The sequence below is a fragment of the Mobula hypostoma genome, chromosome 9, assembly GCF_963921235.1.
Source record: "Mobula hypostoma chromosome 9, sMobHyp1.1, whole genome shotgun sequence".
In the NCBI taxonomy this organism is placed as follows: Eukaryota; Metazoa; Chordata; class Chondrichthyes; order Myliobatiformes; family Myliobatidae; genus Mobula; species Mobula hypostoma.
Window position 1 is genome coordinate 83,796,463 of NC_086105.1, and position 18,970 is coordinate 83,815,432.

General features: G+C 43.5%; 1 protein-coding gene across 2 annotated transcripts in view; it reads left to right on the forward strand.

Annotated features, from left to right (window-relative positions):
- washc5 (WASH complex subunit 5) overlaps nucleotides 1-18,970 on the forward strand; it is a 202,281-nt gene that overhangs the window by 133,208 nt on the left and 50,103 nt on the right. For both annotated transcript variants that reach the window (XR_010019270.1, XM_063058561.1), the window contains exons 17-19: nucleotides 3,476-3,577; nucleotides 7,793-7,972; nucleotides 16,039-16,160. Coding sequence is in view for 1 of the 2 variants with exons in the window: in XM_063058561.1 (XP_062914631.1) it covers nucleotides 3,476-3,577; nucleotides 7,793-7,972; nucleotides 16,039-16,160 (404 nt within the window). In the remaining variant the exon portion in view is untranslated. The remainder of the gene's footprint in view (nucleotides 1-3,475; nucleotides 3,578-7,792; nucleotides 7,973-16,038; nucleotides 16,161-18,970) is intronic.

Genomic DNA, 18,970 nt, shown 5'->3' on the forward strand with positions numbered 1-18,970 from the left:
TGTGGGTAACCCTAGGTAACTTCTAAAGTAAGTACATGTTTGGCACAGCATCGTGGGCTGAAGGGCCTGTATTGTGCTGTAGGTTTTCGCTGTTTCTATCCCTGCTCTTTTATTCTAGACCGCTTGAAATGAATGCCGACATTGCATTTGCCTTCCTCACCACCGACTCAACCTTCAAGTTTAACGTTTAGGATGTTCTGCACGAGGACTCCCAAGTTCCTTTGCATCTCAGATTTTTGGATTTTCTTCCTATTTAGAAAATAGTCTGCATATTTCTTTCTTTCACCAACGTGCATGACCATGCATTTTCCAACATTCTATTTCATTTTTCACTCTCTTGCCCATTCTCCTAATCTGTCTAAGTCCTTCTGCAGCCTATTTGTTTCCTCAACACCCCCTGCCCCTCCACCAATCTGCATATCATCTGCAAACTTGGCAACAAAACCATCTATTCCATCATTTATATCATTGATATACAGCATAAAAAGAATCGGTCCCAACACCAGCCCCTGCGGAACACCACTAGGCACTGGCAGCCAACCAGAAAAGAATCCTTTTACTTCCACTAGCTGCCTCCTACCAATCAGCCAATGCTCTAACCACGTTAGTAACTTTTCTGTGCTTTTGGCTTTCAGTTGTCCTCTGTTGATTTTTAAAAGCTTCCCAACCCTCTAACTTCCCACTAATTTTTGCTTTTAGCAAATATACCAGGCCAGTCTATCTGATTTCAAACGTACTTGTATGTTGACTCTTAACTACTCTCTGGTGCTTAGCAAGCCATTTACTTCAATATTCAATTAGGTCCAAACAGAACTTGCCAGTGAGGTCTAAAATACCTTGAGAAACTGGGTTTATAGTGGAACATTACAAGGATTGCTCATTGATAATAATGATCAGTTAGGCACAAAGAGAATCTGTATTTACTGACAAGTACCTTCATTGGCTCAGTTCACAGCCATGTGAATTTACACAACTGAATATCTGTGTGCACACCTACAAAGTTTCCCTGACCCTCCATGAACAGTCAAAGAAGGGAAAAGGTAAGGGAAAAGGAAGTGGTGTTAGGTAAATTGAAGGGATTAAAGGCCGATAAATCCCCAGGGCCGGATGGTCTGCATCCCAGAGTGCTTAAGGAAGTAGCCCAAGAAATAGTGGATGCATTAGTGATAATTTTTCAAAACTCTTTAGATTCTGGGCTAGTTCCTGAGGATTGGAGGGTGGCTAATGTAACCCCACTTTTTAATAAAGAAGGGAGAGAGAAACCGGGGAATTATAGACCGGTTAGCCTAACATCGGTGGTGGGGAAACTGCTAGAGTCAGTTATCAAAGATGTGATAACAGCACATTTGGAAAGCGGTGAAATCATTGGACAAAGTCAGCATGGATTTGTGAAAGGAAAATCATGTCTGACGAATCTCATAGAATTTTTTGAGGATGTAACTAGTAGAGTGGATAGGGGAGAACCAGTGGATGTGGTATATTTGGATTTTCAAAAGGCTTTTGACAAGGTCCCACACAGGAGATTGGTGTGCAAACTTAAAGCACACGGTATTGGGGGTAAGGTATTGATGTGGATAGAGAATTGGTTGGCAGACAGGAAGCAAAGAGTGGGAATAAACGGGACCTTTTCAGAATGGCAGACAGTGACTAGTGGGGTACCGCAAGGCTCAGTGCTGGGACCCCAGTTGTTTACAATATATATTAATGACTTGGATAAGGGAATTAAATGCAGCATCTCCAAGTTTGCAGATGGCACGAAGCTGGGCGGCAGTGTTAGCTGTGAGGAGGATGCAGGGTGACTTGGATAAGTTAGGTGAGTGGACAAATTCATGGCAGATGCAATTTAATGTGGATAAATGTGAAGTTATCCACTTTGGTGGCAAAAACAGGAAAACAGATTATTATCTGAATGGTGGCCGATTAGGAAAAGGGGAGGTGCAACGAGACCTGGGTGTCATTATACACCAGTCATTGAAAGTGGGCATGCAGGTACAGCAGGCGGTGAAAAAGGCGAACGGTATGCTGGCATTCATAGCAAGAGGATTCGAGTACAGGAGCAGGGAGGTACTACTGCAGTTGTACAAGGCCTTGGTGAGACCACACCTGGAGTATTGTGTGCAGTTTTGGTCCCCTAATCTGAGGAAAGACATTCTTGCCATAGAGGGAGTACAAAGAAGGTTCACCAGATTGATTCCTGGGATGGCAGGACTTTCATATGATGAAAGACTGGATGAACTAGGCTTATACTCGTTGGAATTTAGAAGATTGAGGGGGGATCTTATTGAAACATATAAAATCCTAAAGGGATTGGACAGGCTGGATGCAGGAAGATTGTTCCCGATGTTGGGGAAGTCCAGAATGAGGGGTCACAGTTTGAGGATAAAGGGGAAGCCTTTTAGGACCGAGATTAGGAAAAACTTCTTCACACGGAGAGTGGTGAATCTGTGGAATTCTCTGCCACAGGAAACAGTTGAGGCCAGTTCATTGGCTATATTTAAGAGGGAGTTAGATATGGCCCTTGTGGCTACGGGGATCAGGGGGTATGGAGGGAAGGCTGGTGCAGGGTTCTGAGTTGGATGATCAGCCATGATCAAACTGAATGGCAGTGCAGGCTCGAAGGGCCGAATGGCCTACTCCTGCACCTATTTTCTATGTTTCTATGTAATACCCAGGAACAGTGCCTATGCTGGCCAGACATTCCTCATGGTCTTATTGTAATCTCCACGTGTATGAAGCGGGGCCCTCCACATCCATGATGGTTGGTCCCTGGAGAGTTATTGCTGCCTGTCCTCCCAAAGTGCTTCATTCTTATTTCTTCCCATACCAGATCCGTCTGTCGTGTTTCAGTTTTGTTGGCTCAAGGTCACCTAACTGACATGTGTTAGATTCTGTTTGGATGTTGCCCAGGGCTATGAGCAGTTATTGCTTTATGGCTGTCCTTTCAGTTTTGTGCCTTCAGTGATTTCTTTCATTTTGCCCATGTCAGATTGGTTCAAACCAGCTCACCCTAACACTGGATCCAGACAACCAGATCACAGGCTGTTCCTTTTGTAAACTTGCTATTTTACATATAAACAGCTTCCTATCTGAGAGTGAGCTCAGGATTAGCAGATCATCAGCTGAAACTCATTGTGTCCAGGTTCAATTGCTCTGATTAAGCTACCTCTGAGCAAGAATCAATTCACCAAACAGTTCACAAAATGGCAGCTGTAAGGACAGTCTCACAAAATGGCTGCCTCTATTCCTGCTGTCACCTGGCATGACCAAAGACTTTTGCCTCAGTACTGCTCACTGATTTATACATTGTAGTTCTTTCCAACTGTTCTGTATTTTCATAATGTATTTCAGGTCTTTAATATTATTGTTATGATTGGAGATGGGAAACAGGGTATTAAGTTCTTATTTTTTTCCCACTTGATTTTTGCCCAATGGAGGCATTAAATGAAATTAAAAGTTGCTTTTATGCTTTTATTAGGTGGATCCGAAGCAACTGTTGGAGGATGGAATTCGGAAGGAATTGGTCAGAAAGGTTGCACTTGCTCTTCACAGAGGGCTGACATTTAACCCGAAAGCTAAGGTGAGAGGAATTGGATATGACTCCAAGTACCCTACTGTACATACAGTGGGCAGGTTTCTTCCTAGCCTCAGAAGTTGGTGAGCTAAAAATGAAGTTTCTGGAATTCTTCTACTGACCACTCAGATAGAAGGAAGATGGTGAAATCAACCAGTGAACCAAAAGTGTGCTGGGAGAACTAAGAGGTAATGTTTCAGATCTCTAAAACTCTGGAAAGATCATACTTGGAATAGTATGTTCAGTTCTGGTTGCTTCAGTTTTGGAAGGATGTGGAGGCTTGAAGAGATTTACCAGGATGTTGCCTGGATTTGAGAGCATATTTTATGAGGATAGTTTGAACGAACCAGGGCTTTAATGTTGTTGCTGGCCTTTCTTTAGCTGTAGTGTATATGTCCTTGGAGCTATATATTCATGGAGTAGGTAAAAGGGTTGGCACAATATTGTGGGCCTATGGGCTTGTACTTGGCCATACTGGTCTACGTTTGAAACATTGGCTGAGGGAATATTTACGGATTTGTTCATGACATGAAGCTTAGTGGCAATATAAATAATGATGAGGATGCCAAGTGTGTGAGTGGAGCAATTGCATTGTGGAGAAAAAGTCACATTATCTATGAAGGTTGAAAAACACATGCCAACTATTTTTTTATGTTGAAAGATTGTGAAATATTGACTTTCAAAGGTATGTGGAGGGGAGGTCCTTGCACAGAGATCAATAAACTAGCCAATCCGGGTAATCAGAAATGCAGATAGTCTGTTAGATTTTGTGGTAAGCGATTTTACCTACAGATGTGAAAGGTACATTATAAGACCATATGACGTAGAAGCAGAATTAGGCTATTAATTAGGCTATTCAGCCTATTAGGTTATTAATTAGGCTATTCAGCCCATCGAGTCTGCTCTGCCATCCCATCATGGCTGATCCTGGATCCCACTCATCCCCATACCCCTGCCTTCTCGTCATTATCCTTTGATACCCAGACCAATCAGGAAATGATCAACCTCCGTCTGAAATATACCCACGGACTTGGCTTCCACCACAGTCTTTAGCAGAGCATTCCACAGATTCACTACTCTCTGTCTAAAAGAAATTCCTCCTTACCTCTGTTCTAAAGGGTCACCCCTCAATTTTGAGCCTGTGCCCTCCAGTCCTGGATAGCCCCACCATAGGAAACGTCTTCTCCACATCCACCCTATTTAGTCCTTTCAACATTTGGTAGGTTTCAATAAGACCCCCCCCCCACATTCTACAAAATTCCAGTGAGTACAGGCCCAAAGCTGCCAACACTCCTCATATGTTAACTTCTTCATTCCCAGAATCATCCTCATGAACCTCCTCTGGACTCTCTCCAATGACGACACATCTTTTCTGAGTTATGGGATTCAAAGCTAGTCAAAGTGCGGCCTGACTAGAGTCTTATAAAGGCTCAGCATTATCTCCTTGCTATTATATTCTATTACTTTTGAAATAAATGCGAACATTGCATTTGCCTTCTTTACCACAGACCCAACCTGTAAATTAACCTTCTGGGAGTCTTGCATGAGGACTCCGTCGTCCCTCTACACCTCTGACGTTTGAATCTTCTCCCCATTTAGATAATAGTGGGCACTATTTTTCCTTTTACCAAAAAGCATTATCATACATTTCCCAACACTATATTCCATCTGCCATTTTTTTGTCCATTCTTCCAATTTGTCCAAGTCCTGCTGCAATCGAATTGCTTCCTCAGCACTACCTACCTCTTCACCTATCTTCATATCATCTGCAAACTTTGTCACAAAGCTATCAATTCCATTATCTAAATCATTGACAAACAATGTGAAAAACAGCGGTACCAATACTGACCCTTGAGGACCACCACTAGTCACCGACAGCCATCCAGAAAAGGCCCATTTTATTCCCACTCACTGTCTCCTGCCTGTCAGCCATTCCGCTATCCATGCCAGTAACTTTCCTGTAACACCAATGGAGTTTATCTTGTTAAGCAACCTTGTGTGGCACCTTATCAAATGCCTTCTGAAAATCAAGTAAATGACATCCACTGCCTCTCCTTTGTCCACTCTGCTTGTTATTTCCTCAAAGAACTCTAACAGATTTGTCAGGCATAATTTCTCTTGATAGAAACCATGCTGACTTTGACTTACTTTATCATTAATCTCAAAGTACCTTGAAACCTCATCCTTAATAATTGATTCTAACACTTTCCCAACCACTGAGATTCGGCTAACCGGCCTATAATTTGCTTTCTTTTGTTTTCCTCCCTTCTTAAAGAGTGGAGTGACATTTTCAATCTTCCAGTTATCCAGGAGCATGGCAGAATAAGTGATTCTTGAAAGATCATGACCAATGCATCCATAATCTGTTCAGCAACTTCTATCAGGACTCTGGAATGTAATCCATCTGGCCCAGGGTGACTTATCCACCTTAAGACCTTTGAGTTTGCCAAGCACTTTTTCCTTTGTAATAGCAATGGCACTCACTCCTGCTCTCTGACACTCACAGATCTTTGGCACACTGCTAGTGTCTTCCACAGTGAAGGCAGATGGAAAGTACCCATTAAGTTCATCTGCCATTTCCTTGTCCCCCATTACTACCTCACCAGAGTCATTTTCCAGTGGTCTAATTTCAACTCTCACTTCCCTTTTACTTTTTATAACTGAAAAAATCGATGCTATTCTGCTTTATATTATTGGCTTGTTGTCCTCATATTTCATCTTTTCCCTTTTTATAGCTTTTGGCTTTACATAGATCCAAAGTTCTCTGGAGTAGCGAATTCCAAAGATTTAACACCCACCAAGTGTATCCAGTAATCAACTTTTCATTCCTATGTATTTTGACAATAAATTATCTTTGAACTAAATGGTCTACACCTTATATTAAGACTTAATATAGTTAAACATTGTCCACAATTTGGCCTCTTTATCTAATATCAAACTATACAGGAAGATTCATCAGATTTACTCCTGGTGTGGCAGACCTCATATGAATCAGGTTTATTATCACTGATAAATGTCATGAAATTAGTTGTTATGTGGCAGCGGCACAGTGTAAGGCATAAAATATTCTGTAAGTTACAGTACAAAACACAGTAAATGTAAAAAAAATTAAATGAATTCTGAAAAAAAAAAGCTGTAATAGTGAGGGAGTGTTCATGGTCCATTCAGAAATCTAGTGGTAGAGGGGAAGAATCTGTTCCTAAAACATTGAAGCAACACACATCAAAGTTGCTGGTGAACGCAGCAGGCCAGGCAGCATCTGTAGGAAGAGGTGCAGTCGACGTTTCAGGCCGAGACCCTTCGTCAGGCCCTCAGCAGGTCCAAATTGAGAGGCTTGGAAATCCTCAGAAGGTCCAAATTGAGAGGCTTGGAAAACATTGAATGTGTGTCTTCAGGCTGCTGTACCTCCTTTCTGATGGTAGTAATGAGAAGAGTGCATATCCTGAGTCCTGGGATGCTGCCTTTTTGGGGCATCACCTTTTGAAGATGCCCCTGATGGTGGAGAGGCTAGTGCCCGTGATAGAGCTAGCTGAGTTTATAATCCCTGCAGCTTTTTTCCCAATCCTAAAGAGGATGATGAGGGTTGACCTGTGTTTTCCTGGACTTTGGAAGAATGAGGGGGAATTATCAACCGTGTAAGAATGTTGTATGTTGTGATGGGAGGGTATTTTCCCAACAAGTAAGGAGTATACAATTCTGGGTCACAATCTGAAGGTAAGGGGTAGACCATTTAAGAATGAAAAGTTGATTAATATATTCTCATGGATGGTGTCAGATCTTTGGATTTTATTACTCTGAACAACTTTGGGTTTCAGTTGAGTTTATTTACAACTGGTACAGACGGATTTGTAGATATTTCAGGAATTGTGCGGTATGGGGAAAGGGAAGGAAGCTAGTATTGAGGTAAAAGACTCGCCATGATCCTGTCGAATGGTGGAACAGTCTCAGTTGTCCAGATGACCTACTCATGTCAGAGGTGCAAGGTAGTTGAGTATGGGAATTTTAAGCATATACAACTGTAACATTCCCAAATGTTTGTGAGAGATTTATTTCTGAATGCTTTCCATATTTAATAAAAACTGATGTTCAAATACTTTTTCACTCTTCATGTAGACTATGCTGGAAATAATAGAATCTAGTTGAGCCCCTTTGTGATTTACTGTACTTAAGGTGAAATGGCACTTTTGAATATCTGCAAGCACACTGTTCCATTTCACACAGACTAGTGAGCTGATGCCCAAACTGAAAGAGATGGCCGCCACAATGGATGGATTCCACCGTTCATTTGAATACATACAAGATTATGTCAGCATATATGGGCTGAAGATCTGGCAAGAAGAAGTGTCTCGCATTATCAACTATAATGTGGAACAAGAGTGCAATAATTTCCTGAGGACAAAGGTGATTCTTGGAGAACATTTTAGTTGGCATGACCATATGTATGTATTTCCTGCTTTGACAGTAGTTTGATTGCTTATAAATATTAACTTTGTTTGTCACATGTGAAATGCATTGTTTTGCATCAAATCAAGTCACCAGCAAAAAAAAGCCTGCATTGGCACCGCCACCAAGCACACAAGTGTGAGCAAAGCAACACGAATACACAGACTTGCAGTTACCCCAAAAACTTCGCGTTTCACCCAGCATTCAACATACCACAGGTTCTCTCTCTCCCTAATAAGGGACAAGGAAGTGTCTCCATTATCCCAGCGAGCGGGGAAACATAACAAACAACTCGCTGGTTTACGATGCTAAAAGTCCGTTACATTGTTCATTCCGAGCTCTGTGCCCAAAGATCGCAAAGATTCTGGGTCTTTGGGCACACAGTAGTCGATTTTCCGACTCCCCCGACGACACACGGGTCTTATGCCATTACAGTGACCCTCGATCTGCCCATCTCCAGAGCCCCGAGATCTTAAGGCTCCAAATCCGATCCGGACTCCCAGGGTGAACAGTTGGTGTGCTGAACATCAGCCAGTCCTGAAACCCCGGGAATGGGTCCCATTCCCTCAAAGAACCGAAGTCTGCATGTAACTCCAGGTCAGGGTCTTCAAAAGAACCCTGAAAGGGAAAAATAAACATATTAAAGATGGAAATAGAGCTGCTTCCAAAGATGCAAACAAATGAGTCACTATTTAGCGCCATTTTAACTTTGCTTCACCTGCCAGAGGTGATGGGAATGTTACAGGAGAAAGGAGTGGGGATGGGATTGTTCTGTAAGGAAGGGTACACTCGAATAAGAAGAAGTGGCTTCCTAGGTTGCAAGGAAATACAGAAACAATACTGTTTCAGTTTGCTTTTAATATTTGCTCTGTATTACAAAACATCTACTTCTTTGCTTTGTATTGTTATTTACCCTGTTGTGATATTTATTCAACAATGATATAAAATATTTTCAAAAGTAATTTCAAATTGGATTTCACAAAGAAAAAATTTCAGATGGAATTAGTGGTGATTAAATGTACGGAGATGGAGCATACTGGACTCACAGCTGGTTGAAGGTTTTGGGCCAGGACCCTTCATCAGGACAGATTCTCGGCCTGAATCATTGACTTTTAATTCCTCTCTGTGGATGGAGTTCCTCCAGCATCTTGTGTATGTTACTCTGGATTTCCAGCATCTGCAGAATCTCTTGTGGTTATCACAGCTGGTGTAACTATGTTTAAAATTGAATGATAGATCACTATTAACACTGTATCAATTTACAAGGATCATTTTTCTATTAATGAGAACAATTGTGAATCAGAAGACAATTTTTAAAAATGTTTAGAGTTTTTCGGTTTGAACTTTTCCTATCTTTAGTATTTTGCTTTTGAATTTTGGTTATTAGACCACAAGACAAAGGAGCAGAAGTCGGCCATTCGGCCCATCGAGTCTGCCCCGCCATTTTATCATGAGCTGATCCATTCTCCCATTTAGTCCCACTCCCCCGCCTTCTCACCATAACCTTTGATGCCCTGGCTACTCAGATACTTATCAATCTCTGCCTTAAATACACCCAATGACTTGGCCTCCACTGCTGCCCGTGGCAACAAATTCCATAGATTCACTACCCTCTGACTAAAAAAATTTCTTTGCATTTCTGTTCTGAATTGGCGCCCTTCAATCCTTAAGTCATGCCCTCTCGTACTAGACTCCCCCATCATGGGAAACAACTTTGCCACATCCACTCTGTCCATGCCTTTCAACATTCGAAATGTTTCTATGAGGTCTCCCCTCATTCTTCTAAACTCCAAGGAATACAGTCCAAGAGCGGACAAACGTTCCTCATATTTTAACCCTCTCATTCCCGGAATCATTCCAGTGAATCTTCTCTGTACCCTCTCCAATGTCAGCACATCCTTTCTTAAATAAGGGGACCAAAACTGCCCACAGTACTCCAAGTGAGGTCTCACCAGCGCCTTATAGAGCCTCAACATCACATCCCTGCTCCTATACTCTATTCCTCCAGAAATGAATGCCAACATTGCATTTGCCTTCTTCACTACTGACTCAACCTGGAGGTTAACTTTCAGGGTATCCTGTACGAGGACTCCCAAGTCCCATTGCATCTCAGAACTTTGAATTCTTTCCCCATTTAAATAATAGTCTGCCCGTTTATTTTTTCTGCCAAAGTGCATAACCATACACTTTCCAACATTGTACTCCATTTGCCACTTCTCTGCTCATTCTTCCAATCTATCCAAGTCTCTCTGCAGACTCTCCGTTTCCTCAGCACTACCGGCCCCTCCACCTATCTTCGTGTCGTCAGCAAACTGAGCCACAAGGCCATCTATTCCGTAATCCAAATCGTTGATGTACAGTGTAAAAAGAAGCGGCCCCAACATGGACCCCTGTGGAACATCATTGGTAACCGGCAGCCAACCAGAATAGGATCCCTTTATTCCCACTCTCTATTTCCTGCCAATCAGCCAACACCCTATCCACGTATGTAACTATCCCGTAATTCCATGGGCTCTTATCATGTTAAGTAGCCTCATGTGTGGCACCTTGTCAAAGGCCTTCTGAAAATCCAAATATACAACATCCACTGCATCTCCCTTGTCTAGCCTACTGGTAATTTCCTCAAAAAATTGTAATAGGTTTGTCAGGCAGAATCTTCCTTTAAGGAATCCATGCTGAGTTCTGCCTATCTTGTCATATGCCTCCAGGTACTCTGTAACCTCATCCTTGACAATCGACTCCAACAACTTCCCAACCACCAATGTCAAGCTAACAGGTCTATAATTTCCTTTTTGCTTCCTTGTCCCCTTCAGAGTGACATTTGCAATCTTCCAGTCCTCGGGAACCATGCCAGAATCTATCGACTTTTGAAAGATCATCGCTAATGCCTCTGCAATCTCCACAGCTACTTCCTTCAGAACACGCGGGTGCATTCCAGCTGGTCCAGGAGATTTATCTACCTTTAGACTATTCAGCTTCCTGAGTACTTTCTCTGTCATAATTGTGACTGCGCACACTTCTCTTCCCTGCCACCTTTGAGTGTCCGGTATACTGCTGATGTCTTCCTCAGTGAAGACTGATGCAAAATACTGGTTCAGTTCCTCTGCCATCTCCTTATCTCCCATTACAACTTCTCCAGCATCATTTTCTATCGGTTCTATATCTACTCCCACCCGTCTTTTACTCTTTATATACTTGAAAAAGCTTTTAGTATCCTCTTTGATATTATTTGCGAGCTTCCTTTCATAGTTAATCTTTTCCCTCTTAATGACCTTCTTGGTTTCCTTTTGTAAGGTTTTAAAATCTTCCCAATCCTCTGTCTTCCCACTAATTTTTGCTTCCTTGTATGCCCTCTGCTTTAATTTTGGCTTTGACTTCTCTTGTCAACCACGGTTGCATCCTTTTTCCCCTTGAAAATTTCTTCTTTTTTGAAATATACCTATCTTGCATCTTCCTCATTTCTCACATAAACTCCAGCCACTGCTGCTCTGCTGTCTTTCCCGCCAGTGTCCCTTTCCAGTCAACTTTGGCCAGTTCCTCCCTCACGCCACTGTAATTTCCCTTACTCCACTGAAATACCGACACATCAGATTTCGGCTTCTCTTTTTTAAATTTCACAGTGAACTGAATCATGTTATGATCACTGCCTCCTAAGGGTTCCTTCACCTCAATCTCTCTAATCACCTCCGATTCATTACACAATACCCAATCCAGTACAGCCGATCCCCTAGTGGGCTCAACAACAAGCTGTTCTATAAAGCCATCTTGCAGACATTCTGCACATTCTCTCTCTTGAGATCCAGTGCTGACCTGGTTTTCCCAATCGACTCGCATGTTAAAATCCCCCACAATTATCATAACACTGCCCTTCTGACAAGCCTGTTCTATTTCCAGTTGTAATTTGTAGTCCACATCCCTGCAGCTGTTTGGAGGCCTATAAATAACTGCCATCAGGGTCCTTTTACCCCTGCTATTTATGTTATGTTATAGATTGGACCCTGACTCTGTTCACTAAGTTTGTTTTTGAAATGCCTCTTGGAGTGTTATAAGAAGTTTCAATCAGCACTTAAGAAATTAATGCTTACAAGTTTCTTCTCGGTAGTTAATCTGATCAACCATTCTAGTTAGCCAACCCCACCTCCTCCTATCTATTACCTCAGTCACTGTATTGCACTGTAAACACTTTAAACCACTTTTTTTAAGACTGTAAGACATAGGAGCAGAATTAGGTCATTTGCCCCATTGGGTCTGCTCCACCATTTCATCATGGCTGATCCATTTTCCCCCTCAGCACCAATATCTTGCCTTTTCCCTGTATCCCTTTGTGACCTGACTAATCAAGAATCTATCGACTTCTGCCTTAAATATACCCAATGACTTGCCCTCCACAACTGCTATGGCAACGAATTCCACAGATTCACCGCTCTCTGGCTAAAGAAATTCCTCCTCACCTCCGTTCTAAAAGGACACTCTTCTATTCTGAGGCTGTGTCCTCTGCTGTTTACATTGTAAATACATGCTGGTATTTCTGCACATTTTATTCCAAATATATACTTTAACAAAAACCAATTTCCCCCGGGATTAATAAAGTATGACTATGACTATGACTAACTTTATTTGTATATAATTCTTTATTCTTATAAATGTTGAATGTTGTTTTTTTGTTACATGTTGCAGCAAATTGTCACAGCCAATTCCTAATGCATGTAACTGTATACGTTGAATAAAGTTGATCCGTGATCCTTTAGAATCCCGTTTGAGAGACAGGAGAAAGGAACAAAAGAACAAAGAACAAAGAATAGTACAGCACAGTACAGGCCCTTTGGCCCACAGTGTTGTGACGACCCTTAAACCCTGCCTCCCATACAACTCCCCACCTTAAATTCCTCCATATACCTGAATAATAGTCTCTTCAATTTCACTAGTGTATCTGCCTCCACCACTGACTCAGGCAGTGCATTCCACGCACCAGTCACTCTCTGAGTAAAAGACCTTCCCATAAGGAGCTGGTGGTAGACCTCAGGAGAGCTCAGGTGACCCCTGTTTCCATCCAAGGGGTCAGTGTGGACATGGTGGAGGATTACAAATACCTGGGGATACGAATTGACAATAAACTAGGCTGGTCAAAGAACACTGAGGCTGTCTACAAGAAGGGTCAGAGCCGTCTCTATTTCCTGAGGAGACTGAGGTCCTTTAACATCTGCCGGACAATGCTGAGGATGTTCTACGAGTCTGTGGTGGCCAGTGCTATCATGTTTGCTGTTGTGTGCTGGGACAGCAGGCTGAGGGTGGCAGACATCAATAGAATAAACAACCTCATTCGGAAGGCCAGTGATGTTGTGGGGATGGAACTGGACCCTCTCACGGTGGTGTCTGAAAAGAGGATGCTGTCTAAGTTGCATGCCATCTTGGCACTACATAATGTACTGGGTGGGCAGAGGAGTACATTCAGCCAGAGACTCATTCCACCGAGATGTAGCACTGAGCGTCATAGGAAGTCATTCCTGCCTGTGGCCATCAAACTTTACAACTCCTGTAACTAACGAAAAACAATTTCCCCCGGGATTAATAAAGTATGACTATGACTAATATCCCCCTTGAACTTCCCACCCCTTACCGTAAAGCCATGTCCTCTTGTATTGAGCAGTGGTGCCCTGGGGAAGAGGCGCTGGCTGTTTACTCTATCTATTCGTCTTAATATCTTGTATACCTCTATCATGTCTCCTCTCATCCTCCTCCTCTCCAAAGAGTAAAGCCCTAGCTCCCTTATCTTTGATCATAATGCATACTCTCTAAACCAGGCAACATCCTGGTAAATCTCCTCTGTAATCTTTCCAATGCTTCCACATCCTTCCTATAGTGATGTGACCAGAACTGGACACAGTACTCCAAGTGTGGCCTAAAGAGAGTTTTATAGAGCTGCATCATTACATCGCGACTCTTAAAATCTACCCCTCGACTTATGAAAGCTAACACCCCATAAGCTTTCTTAACTACCCTATCCACCTGTGAGGCAACTTTCAGGGATCTGTGGACATGTACCCGAGATCCCTCTGCTCCTCCACCCTACCAAGTATCCTACCAAGAGTACTTTGTACTCTGCCTTGGAGTTTGTCCTTCCAAAGTGTACCACCTAACACTTCTCCGGGTTGAACTCCATCTGCCACTTCTCAGCCCACTTCTGCATCCTATCAGTGTCTCTGCAATCTTCGATAATCCTCTACACTATCCACAACACCATCAACTTTTGTGTCGTCTGCAAACTTGCCAACCCACCCTTTTACGCCAACATCCAGGTCGTTAATAAAAATCACGAAAAGTAGAGGTCCCAGAACCGACCCTTGTGGGACACCACTAGTCACAACCCTCCAATCCGAATGTACTCCCTCCACCACGGCCCTCTACTTTCTGCAGGCAAGCCAATTCTGAATTCAGCTGGCCAAACTTCCCTGGATCCCATGCCTTCTGACTTTCTGAATAAGCCTACTGTGTGGAACCTTGTCAAATGCCTTACTAAAATCCATGTAGATCACATCCACTGCACTACCCTCATCTATATGCCTGGTCACCTCCTCAAAGAACTCTTATCAGGCTTGTTAGACATGATCTGCCCTTCACAAAGCCATGCTGACTGTCCCTGATCAGACCATGATTCTCTAAATCCCATAGATCCTATCTCTAAGAATCTTTTCCAACAGCTTTCCCACCACAGCCTTAAGGCTCACTGGTCTATAATTACCTGGATTATCCCTACTACCTTTTTTGAACAAGAGGACAACATTTGCCTCCCTCCAATCCTCCAGTACCACTCCCGTGGACAATGAGGACATAAAGATCCTAGCCAGAGGCTCAGCAATCTCCTCCCTCGCCTCGTGGAGCATCCTGGAGAATATTCCGTCAGGCACCGGGGACTTATCCGTCCTAATGTATTTTAATAACTCCAACACCTGCTCTCCCTTAATATCAACATGCACCAGAACATCAACCTCACTCACATTGTCCTCACCGTCATCAAGTTCCCTCTCATTGGTGAGTACCAAAGCGAAGTATTCATTGAGGACCTCGCTCACTTCCACAGCCTCCAGGCACATCTCCCCACCTTTATCTCTAATCGGTCCTACCTTCACTCCTGTCATCCTTTTGTTCTTCACGTAATTGAAGAATGCTTTGTGGTTTTCCTTTACCCTTCTCACCAAGGCCTTCTCATACCCCCTTCTTGCTCTCCTCAGCCCCTTAAGCTCCTTTCTTCCTAAACCTCATGTATGCTGCCTTCTTCCACCTGACTAGATTTTCCACCTCACATGTCACCCATGGTTCCTTCACCCTACCACTCTTTATCTTCCTCACCGGGACAAATTTATCCCTAACATCCTGCAAGAGATCCCTAAACATCGATCACATGTCCATAGTACATTTCCGTGCAAAAACATCATCCCAATTCACACCTGCAAGCTCTAGCCTTATAGCCTCATAAATTACCCTTCCCCAATTAAAAATTTTCCTGTCCTCTCTGATTTTATCCTTTTCCATGATAATGCTAAAGGCCTGGGTGTGGTGGTCACTGTCCCCCAGATGCTCACCTACTGAGAGATCTGTGACCTGACCCGGTTCATTACCTAATACTGGATCTAGTATGGGATTCCCTCAGTCGGCCTGTCAACAGACTGTGACAGGAATCCATTCTGGACACACTTAACAAACTCTGCCCCGTGTAAACCCTTGGAACTAATCAGGTGCCAAACATGGAAGTTAAAGTCACCCATGATAACAACCCTGTTATTTTTGCACCTTTCCAAAAACTGCCTCCCAATCTGCTTTGGTATCTCTGTTGCTACCAGGGGGCCTATAGAATACTCCCAATAGAGTAACTGCTCCCTTCCTGTTCCTGACTTCCACCCATACTGACTCAAAAGAGGATCCTGCTACATTACCCACCCTTTCTGTAGCTGTAATAGTATCCCTGACCAGTAAGGGTTTAGATTCTGAGGTTTTCTATGTAGTTAATGATTACTGTTTCCTTGTAGATTCTTGACTGGCAGAGCATGTACCAATCCACTCACATCCCGATCCCCAAATATCACCAGGCTGGTGAATCGACTTTCATTGGCCGTCTGTGTGGAGAAATTCTGAGAATTACTGATCCCAAGTAAGTTTCTGTCATTCTGTTACTTTACCTAAATTGTCACTGGGGCCAGTTTTTAATCTTTGGATCTGAAAAGTGAATGCTGTTGAAAGGCAAGGAACTTCATTGTTTAACATCTAGTCAGTTTTCCCACCCTCTGATATATTCCTGTCTACTTCCCCTCCTTCTCCCTTTTTCCATTTCCCATTCTAGCTCCCCTCTTATCCCTTCCCTAGGACTTACTGTCCGATCACCTCCCCCAGTGCCTCTTCTCCGCTCCTTTCTCCTTCCACTATCCTCTCCTATTAGATTCCTTCTTCAGCCCTTAACGTCTTCCTCCCAGCTTCTCACTTCCCAAACACCCACCTTCCCCCTCAGAATGGGAATGTCTGCCAGAGAAAGCAGGATCTCCCAGTGGCGACACATTTTAATTCCACACCCCATTCCCATTCTGATATGTCTATCCACGGCCTCCTCTACTGTAAAGATGAAGCCACAGTTTGGAGGATCAACACCTTATATTCCATCTGCGTAGCCTCCAACCTGATGGCATGAACATTGACTTCTCTAACTTCCGCTAATGCCCCACCTCCCCCCGTACCCCATCCGTTACTTATTTATATACTCCCATTCTTTTTCTCTCTCTCCTTTTTCTCCCTCTGTCCGCCTCACTATACCCCTTGCCCAACCGCTGGGTTTTTTTCCCCCTCCCCCTTTTCTTTCTCCCTAGGCCTCCTGTCCCATGATCTTCTCATATCCCCTTTGCCAATCACCTGTCCAGCTCTTGGCTCCATCCCTCCCGCTCCTGTCTTCTCCTATCATTTTGGATCTCCCCCTCCCCCTCCCACTTTCAAATCTCTTACTAGCTCCTCTTTCAGTTAGTCCTGACGAAGGGTCTCGGCCCGAAACGTCGACTGTACCTCTTCCTAGAGATGCTGCCTGGCTGCTGTGTTCACCAGCAACTTTTATGTGTGTTGCTTGAAGTTCCAGCATCTGCAGATTTCCTCGTGCTTGCAAAGTTAATATGGCGACTGGTTCAGGTAATACAGATGTTCAGTAGAGACAGTGGCAACTCGAATGATTCAAGAGCAAATCAGGTGTCTGTAGTTAAATGTTTATTATAATTTTTGATGTCTACTATAAGCCTACTTACTCTCACAGCTACCTGGACTATTCCTCTTCTCACCCTGTCTCTTGCAAAAATGCCATCCCCTTCTCGCAATTCCTCCGTCTCCGCCGCATTTGCTCTCAGGATGAGGCTTTTTATTCCAGGACGAGGGAGATGTCCTTTTTTAAAGAAAGGATCTTCCCTTCTTCCACCATCAATTCTGCTCTCAAACGCATCTCCCCCATTTCACGCACATCTGCTCTCACTCCATCCTCCCGCCACCCCACTAGGAATAGGGTTCCCCTGGTCCTCACCTACCACCCCACTAGCCTCCGAGTCCAACATATTATTCTCGGTAACTTCTGCCACCTCCAACGGGATCCCACCACTAAGCACATCTTTTCCTCCCCCACCTCCCGCTTTCCGCAGGGATCGCTCCCTATGCGACTCCCTTGTCCATTCGTCCCCCCCACTGATCTCCCTCCTGGCATTTATCCTTGTAAGCAGAACAAGTGCTACACATGCCCTTACACTTCCTCCCTTACCACCATTCAGGGCCCCAGACAGTCCTTCCAGGTGAGGCAACACTTCACCTGTGAGTCGGCTGGGGTGATATACTGCATCCGGTGCTCCCGATGTGGCCTTCTATATATTGGCGAGACCCGATGCAGACTGGGAGACCGCTTTGCTGAACACCTACGCTCTGACCTCCAGAGAAAGCAGGATCTCCCAGTGGCCACACATTTTAATTCCACATCCCATTCCCATTCTGACATGTCTATCCACGGCCGCCTCTACTGTAAAGATGAAGCCACACTCAAGTTGGAGGAACAACACCTTATATTCCGTCTGGGTAGCCTCCAACCTGATGACATGAACATTGACGTCTCTAACTTCCGCTAATGCCCCACCTCCCCCTCGTACCCCATCCATTTATTTTTATACACACATTCTTTCTCTCACTCTCCTTTTTCTCCCTCTGACTATACCCCTTGCCCATCCTCTGGGTTCCCCCCTCCACCTTTTCCTTCTCCCTGGGCCTCCTGTTCCATGATCCTCTCATATCCCCTTTGCCAATCACCTGTCCAGCTCTTGGCTCCAGCCCTCTCCCTCCTGTCTTCTCCTATCATTTTGGATCTCCCCCTCCCCCTCCAACTTTCAAATCCCTTACTCACTCTTCCTTCAGTTAGTCCTGCCGAAGGGTCTCAGCTGAAACGTCAACTGTACCTCTTCCTAGAGATGCTGCCTGGCCTGCTGCGTTCAGCAGCAACTTTGATGTGTGTTTCTTGTTATAATTTTTTAAGTTGGTTATTAAATTATTGTTACTTTGAGACGAGAAATGCACCTGAGTAGTGATGTGGTTGAACGCTGGTAGGTGGAATAGGAAGTGGGGTCATTCCCGATGGGTTAATTCAACCATTAGTACCTGTGAATCAAAGTTCATACATCATACCTGTGAATTCATACATCAGTACCTGTGAATCAAAGTTCAAAGTAAACTTATTATCAAAGCCTGTTTATGTCAAAGTCTATTTTCTTGCAGGTATTCACAGTAAATACAAAGAAACAAAATAGAAACAATGGAAAAATAGCGCACAAACAAAGACGGACAAATAACTAATGCGTAAGAGAAGACAAATTGTCTAAACGCAAAAGACAAACCAAAATAATAATAATAAATAAGCAACAGATAATACTTATTACTTATTTTCAATGTAACTGTGTC